General features: G+C 31.2%; 2 protein-coding genes and 1 pseudogene across 3 annotated transcripts; all 3 read left to right on the plus strand.

The window, feature by feature from the left end:
* Positions 1-270: 270 nt before the first annotated feature.
* On the plus strand, positions 271-961 carry LOC146921255 (gibberellin-regulated protein 12-like). Its single transcript, XM_085710767.1, has 3 exons — positions 271-383; positions 518-548; positions 656-961. Exons 1-3 carry the CDS (start codon positions 318-320, stop codon positions 835-837), a joined length of 279 nt encoding a protein of 92 aa, XP_085566893.1. The 5' UTR covers positions 271-317; the 3' UTR covers positions 838-961.
* Positions 962-1,895: 934 nt separating this feature from the next.
* Positions 1,896-3,483, plus strand: LOC146921256 (putative LRR receptor-like serine/threonine-protein kinase At1g05700; annotated as a pseudogene). Its single transcript, XR_015011116.1, has 3 exons — positions 1,896-1,926; positions 2,080-2,616; positions 2,721-3,483. The product of XR_015011116.1 is annotated as a putative LRR receptor-like serine/threonine-protein kinase At1g05700 (transcript).
* A 2,324-nt stretch (positions 3,484-5,807) lies between these two features.
* LOC146921257 (gibberellin-regulated protein 12-like) lies at positions 5,808-6,675 on the plus strand. Its single transcript, XM_085710766.1, has 3 exons — positions 5,808-5,935; positions 6,055-6,085; positions 6,232-6,675. The coding sequence occupies exons 1-3, from the start codon at positions 5,870-5,872 to the stop codon at positions 6,411-6,413; spliced, it is 279 nt and encodes a 92-aa protein (XP_085566892.1). The 5' UTR covers positions 5,808-5,869; the 3' UTR covers positions 6,414-6,675.
* Positions 6,676-7,114: the final 439 nt, after the last annotated feature.

The raw sequence follows: 7,114 nt of genomic DNA on the forward strand, positions 1-7,114 counted from the left end.
TGAGAAAAGTGTGGTTTGATAATTATGTAATTCTTTTTGGCTTCTTTAGAATAAAAAATAACTAAAACTTATGGACTAGTACTTTTTTTACTTTTTATTATTTCCAAAAAAAAATACAATTTATATAATATTATATATATTTTTGACTTTTATTTTTTTCAACATAGAGCATTAAAACCAGTCAAAAAAATAAAGCATTAAAAAAATTGAAAGTTGATTAGATTAATTGTATTGTGTTATTACTTGAACCTATATAACTCTCAATCCTAAGGAGAAACAATGTACAAAACGAGAGAGGGTAAAAAAACTAAATTGCTATGGCTAAACTTGTTTGTGCATTTCTTTTCATGCTTGTCACTTCTTTTGTGATTCAAGATGTCTATGTGAGTGATTCATTCTCTCTATTTGAATGGCCTTCAAATAAACCCAAGAGTTTCATTTTTTTTTTGTTTCCCCTTAAACATTCTCATATATTATTAACATTTTTTTCTAATCTTAATTAAAAAAAATTCTACAGGCCGGTGGGGAAGGATCTCTTAAACCTGAAGGTACTAATTCTAACTACTATTTTTTTGAAAAACAATTGTTTTTTGCAATCATACATGAAGCAGAACATTGTTCACCATTCATATCATGGTATTTTTATTTTTTTCAGAATGTGCGCCTAAATGTGCTTATCGTTGTTCAGCAACTATGTACAAGAAGGCATGTCTAACCTATTGCAACCTCTGTTGTGCAAAGTGTTTATGTGTCCCATCAGGAACATATGGTCACAAGGAAGAATGTCCATGCTATAATAACTGGAAAAATAAGAATGGAGGACCCAAGTGCCCCTAATTTATATTCTGTAGTGTAGTCACATTATTGTTCATGCATAGATCTTCGTCGATGCATTTCTCAGCTATTTGATCATTAATAAAATTTCTCTTCCTATGTTCAAGTTATTCATAAGCTCTAATATACATTAAAATCAAATAACTATTAAAACTTATGTTGAATGTTATATTGATTTTTTTACACAATAAACTTTAAATATTATGTAAGAAATAACGATTAATTCAATTCACACTCAAAAACCCTAAATCCCAAAATAATTCATATAGATGATTTCTTTTAGGGGGAATAATTCATAGATGATATCACCGTAAATTCTTCATTTCTTCCAAATTAATTAGGAATATTGTTTGACGAATAATAGGGTACGATAATATTTTTGTTTGACTAGCTACTTTAGAAATATGTCTATTATTAAATATTTAAATAATATAGAAATGAATATTCAAAATTTTGATAATTAAATATATTTTTATTTTAAATTAATGGCAAAGGGGATGTATTAAAACAAAGGAAAATGTTAACGAGTGCCGCCGGGGCACTCTTTAAGACGTTTAAATGGTAATTTTTTATGAAAATATGTGTAATCAATGTATTGAAAATAAAAATATTTGACTTTTTTATAAAGTAATTTCTTCTTTTGGAATTCTTAAAAAGTACATCATCCAATCACTATTATAAGCAAAAATCTACATTTTAGATTAATTCAATTAATAATGTATATAGTCTTTATTATAGGTCACATACATCATTTAATGAATGAATCCAAAATGTCAAAATAATGTATATAGTTTTTAATATTTGTTTTGTTAATCCTCCGGTTTGTTGAGGAAATGTATCCTAGTAACTCGAGTTTAGCCTGAAGATAAGTAAAGTCTGACCAATAATATTTTTTTTTTTTTCTTTTAGAAATCGAACTCGGTTTTTTGAATGATGGTTGTGTCTCTAATGAGATTAACTCCAAGGAATGGAATCTGAAGTAAATAACTAATAAATAGAAAATTTGACAGCGTTGTGTATAAATGCTTCCTTGCATTAGCATTTATACAAGGATGATGATAATGTTACCCCATTTTCTTACTGTATTGCTTGGTTTCCTTACTATTTTGGCTTTGATACAAGCTCAGGATCAATCAGATTTGTTTATGAATTTATCTATACCTGCTTTATGTCACATAGTTGTCACTAATAATTATTTTTGTAGCTGAAGTTATCTTAATTTGTTCCTCAATTTATATGTACCAGGATTCATTAGCTTAGAATGTGGTCAACATGAAGATGTGAAATATTCTGGGTTGCGCACAGGCGTAAATTACATTTCAGATGCCAAATTCATACATACTGGTGTAAATAGGAGGATAGCACCGCCACCTATTATTCCACAGGAACTACAACATGTGAGGAGCTTTCCTAGTGGAGTGAGAAACTGTTACAGAATAAATGTAACAAGCGGTACTAAATATTTAATCAGAGCTTCTTTCTATTATGGAAACTATGATAATCTAAATAAGCCACCACAATTTGATCTTCATTTTGGAGCTAATGTTTGGGATACAGTGAAGTTCACTAATGTATCAAGCATCACACTCAAGGAGATCATATACACTCCACACAAGATCACATACAACCATGTCTCGTTAACACAGGCAAAGGGACTCCATTCATTTCAGTTTTAGAATTGAGGACTTTGACAAATTCTAATTATGTCACGTACTCACCTGATTTAGTATTATCACTCTTCAAGAGATGTGATTTAGGTTCCATCACAAACAGAGAATACAGGTAAGATGTAGTCAGCATATTAATAAGCTAACTTCAATATTTATATAAATAAATAACAACAAAGTCAATTACTGACAATTTTATTGGCCATGTACAAACAACAGGTACAAAGATGATGTTTATGACCGCATCTGGTCGCCTTGTGAATTATCCAGTGATTGGAGACAATTAAGCACCTCATTTAACATCAATGATCTATTTCAGAATGAATATAGTCCACCTGAAATTGTTATGAGCACTGCTGTTGCAACAGTAAATGCCAGTGCCCCTTTACAAATTCAATGGAATGCAGATAATGTAAATGAGCAATACTACTACTACTTGCACTTTAAGGAGGTTGAGAAGCTGGCTGGAAATGAAACTAGAGCATTTCATATCACATCAAATATCACAATCAATGACAAGTTTTTGAATAGACCCGAGATACATATATACCAGAAAGTAAGCACCATATCGAGTGCAACACCTTTGGTTGGAGCCACAAGGTATCAAATTTCTCTTTCCAAGACAAAGAATTCAACCCTTCCACCCATCCTAAATGCCTTTGAGATTTACATGTCAAAAGTACATCATCCGAGTTGTTATTGTGTGATTAGGCTGGATCAAAATGTTTTTTTTTACGAGTAGGAAGCCTATCGAGTAGAAGTAGCCTTAAAGGGATACTTGAATATATCTATTTACTGAAGAATAAATTGATCGCAAAATGAAATATATGATAGTATAATAAGTTATGAAACATTCAAACATACTGACGCATTACTAGAAATGTATAGTTTATCAACAAATTTTCTTAAGAAAAGGAAGTTTCATGTGGATCTAGAGATAGCACAAAAACCCTTATAATTAATTATACGTTCCTATGACCCCGTAATTGGCACCATTTTCAAGCTCCAAAAATTCTGATAAATACCCCTTTTTACTTTTCTTCTTGTTGCCGTTCCTATGACCACACTTTCCTCTGGTGGCATTTTTTCAAACTGACCACACTTCGTCTAGGTTGCAGTATCAATCAAATTGAAGAGTTATGTATAAAAGACATAAACGGCAGAAAGTAAGGAAAATTGAGAAAATAAATTCAACTTCATTCATGAGCGTCTTAGGGCCAATACAGTAGCTTGTACCTGTGTCGAAATTTCCTCTATATTTGTTTACTCATCAACTTTTGGTTGGCCAAGATAGCACTATTTTCACTTCCACCAAATACCCCTCTCTTGCCTCGTTCGGTCTCGGCACGATACTCATTTTGAGCTATGTTCTCAATCAAGGTTTGAACCTCTAGGTCTGTTTTCACTCTCATACTATCCCCAGCTGATGCATTTAAGAGCATTCATTGGTTAGGCCGTAAACCTTTGGTAAATATTTGCAACTGCGTTTTTTCACCCAAGTCATGGGTTGGACATCTTTATAGTAACAGTTTGAACCTCTCCCAAACATCATAGAGAGACTCACCGTTACCTTGCATAAAATTTGTGAGCTCATGTCTTTTCTCCCAAATACTTTGACATAGGAAAAACCTCTTGAAGAAACTTAAGTTATAACTCCTCACAAGTCTGTATGGTTCCACTTGGTAGAGACAATAACCATTCCTTGGCTCTCCCTATTAATGTAAAAGCAAACTGTCTAAGTTTCTTTTGGTCCTCAGTGACATTGGTTGGTGGCACATAGTATTGGCAAGTTTCATAGAACATACTTAGGTGCTCACGAGGGCATGCATTGGGCATCTCTTCCTTCATATTGGTTTTATTTCAACCCTTATTAATTAGACATATGCTTTGATGTCAAAAACTACAGGGTTGAGAGGTTGGAAGATATGACTAAGTCGATCATGGTTAGTAGTCAACCCATAGTCACCCATCATAGGTCTATAAGGTGGTGGTGGTGGGTTATCTTCCTCGGTGATAGGTTCAGTTTCAGTTGGATAAGGCGAATTTTGTGGTGCTCTAGGTATACCTTCAGCTGACCGGGCTAAACGGACTAATTTCCCATTAACTCTTGTGGTTTTCTCGATCTTAGGATTGTGCAGCAATTCCTTAGATTGAACTCTACCTCACATAAATAGCAAAAGAATACCTTAGTAGCACCACATAATACAAAATCCAAATAAGAAGCTAAACAAAATATTTTTTCGAAAGTTTCTTTATAAAATTAAATTGACAAAAATCCTTTAAATCAATGATGTTGCCTTGTTGAAATAATTCAATAGCCTCTGACAGCGACGCCAAAAACATAATAGATATTTAGCAAGTGTACTAAAAACTATCGAAGTAATAAAAATTAAGTTTATATCTACGAGAACTGTTATTAACTTCTACTCGATAAAATCGTTAATGTAAAGGATGTATTAAAATTGGGGGGTTGCACAAGGCAAATGATTTGGTTTACTAACATTCACTAATGTAAAAATGCGATGAAATTTGGTTTAAAATTTCAAATTAAAAATGATAAAGTCCTTCGAATCACGACGTTCAAACTCGCAATTTCAGCATTTTTTACATTTGAACCAAAATCATGTTTGTTTATTTTAACAATCATAGTTGATAGCGTAGCCCTGTGTTGGGTTAGGGAATTGGCTAATTTATGTTTTTTCCTCTTAGTTACTTTGCTTCATGTAATTTTGTTGATACTGTCATTTTTGCTCTCTTCTTTGATACACTTTGTGCTCAGAAGAGAGCGGTTTTATATCCTTAAATATCAGACCCTTTTGAGAAAGAAAAAAATGTTTCTTTTTATAAAACCCCTTTAATATTTTCAATTACATTAATTAATTTTTTACCAATACACCCCTAATTATTTTATATCTTTTTCTTCAATCAGCATTAAATACTATGTTGAGAACATACATTAACCCTCTCTCTTAAGGGATGACATTGTAAAAACAATAACAATTACAAACAAATTTATTATCTCTTTCAATTTTCTTAATTTCGGTTATTTTTCCAAAAGAACTCGGGGAAAAAAATAACTATTGAGGACTACTTTTTTACTTTTTATTCTTTCCCAAAAAAAAAAATACTATTTATATAATATTTTGTATATTTTTGACTTCTAGTTTTCAACATAGAGCATTAAAACCAGTCAAAAAAAAGATATAGCATTAAAAAAATTGAAAGTTGATTAGATTAATTTTTTTTTGACTAAAGTAAAGTTGATTAGATTAATTGTATTGTGTTATTACTTGAACCTATATAACTCTCAATCCTAAGGAGAAACAATGTACAAAACAGAGTGAGGGTAAAAGACCAACCAAATTGCTATGGCTAAACTTGTTTGCGCATTTCTTTTCATGCTTGTCACTTCTTTTGTGATTCAAGATGTCTATGTGAGTGATTCATTCTCATATAGCCCAAAAGTTGCATATTTGTTATTTTTTGTTTCCCGTTAAAACATTCTCGTATATTAACATTTTTTTTCTATTTCTAATAAAAAAAAAATCTACAGGCCGGTGGGGAAGGATCTCTTAAACCTGAAGGTACTAATTCCAACTATTATTTGTTAAAAAAAAAAAAAAAACAGTTATTTTTGCAATCATACATGAAGCAGAACATTGTTCACAATTTTCTTTTTGGTCAAGAACATTGTTCACCATTTATATCATGATTTTTTTATTTTTTTCAGAATGTGCGGCTGCATGTGATGTTCGTTGTTCAGCAACTATGTACAAGAAGGCATGTCTAACTTATTGCAACTACTGTTGTGCAAAGTGTTTATGTGTCCCATCAGGAACATATGGTAACAAAGAAGAATGTCCATGCTATAATAACTTGAAAACTAAGGAAGGAGGACCTAAGTGCCCCTAATTTATAGATGTTATTTTTTGTAGTTACATTATTAATGTTCATGGATAGATCTTCGTCGATGCATTTCTCAGCTATTTGATCATTAATAAAATTTCTCTTCCTATGTTCAACTTAATTCATAAGCTTGAACTCCATGCATATAAAAGTGCCATTCTTATCAGATATGGTTTGATCTTGATTGTTTATCGTATATGCTAGTCCAACTGGTAGACGCCATGAATGATTAATAATCATGAAGTATTACTGTGAAAATATTCATAAAGTATGAATTTGTAAAATATTTAAAAAAATTATTAAATCAATTGAAAAATAATATCATTGAAAATATATATTAAAATCAAATACTATTAGAACTTACGTTGAATGTTATATTAATCTCTTACGCAATGCACTACCAAAAAAAAATATCTCTTACACAATAAACTCTAAACATCATGTAAGAAATAACGAAGAATTCTATTAACACTAAAAAAGTGTAAATCTAAAAAAAAAAAATTCGGGGGGGGGGGGGATAATTCATAGATGATATCACAATAATTTACAGAAGAAAATAAGGCAATAAAAAACATTGATAATCTTAAACTCAAATTTTAAAACAATAATTTTATGTACAGTTCTCTTTGGTTACTTGTGTTGCATTGGTTAGGTATTTCATCGGTTCTTGCTGGAGAGCTTTGACGTCATTTTTTGCAGTTTATACA

This window comes from Medicago sativa, chromosome 5 (assembly GCF_051527215.1).
Source record: "Medicago sativa cultivar Bolivia chromosome 5, Bolivia_mono, whole genome shotgun sequence".
In the NCBI taxonomy this organism is placed as follows: Eukaryota; Viridiplantae; Streptophyta; class Magnoliopsida; order Fabales; family Fabaceae; genus Medicago; species Medicago sativa.

Excerpts from the sequence above, each read along its gene's own strand:
- LOC146921255 (XM_085710767.1), top strand. The coding sequence starts at position 318 with ATGGCTAAACTTGTTTGTGCATTTCTTTTCATGCTTGTCACTTCTTTT. Across the intron at positions 384-517 it reads TTGTGATTCAAGATGTCTAT|GCCGGTGGGGAAGGATCTCT; the intron begins GTGAGTGATTCA and ends AAAATTCTACAG. Across the intron at positions 549-655 it reads AGGATCTCTTAAACCTGAAG|AATGTGCGCCTAAATGTGCT; the intron begins GTACTAATTCTA and ends TATTTTTTTCAG.
- LOC146921257 (XM_085710766.1), top strand. The coding sequence starts at position 5,870 with ATGGCTAAACTTGTTTGCGCATTTCTTTTCATGCTTGTCACTTCTTTT. Across the intron at positions 5,936-6,054 it reads TTGTGATTCAAGATGTCTAT|GCCGGTGGGGAAGGATCTCT; the intron begins GTGAGTGATTCA and ends AAAAATCTACAG. Across the intron at positions 6,086-6,231 it reads AGGATCTCTTAAACCTGAAG|AATGTGCGGCTGCATGTGAT; the intron begins GTACTAATTCCA and ends TATTTTTTTCAG.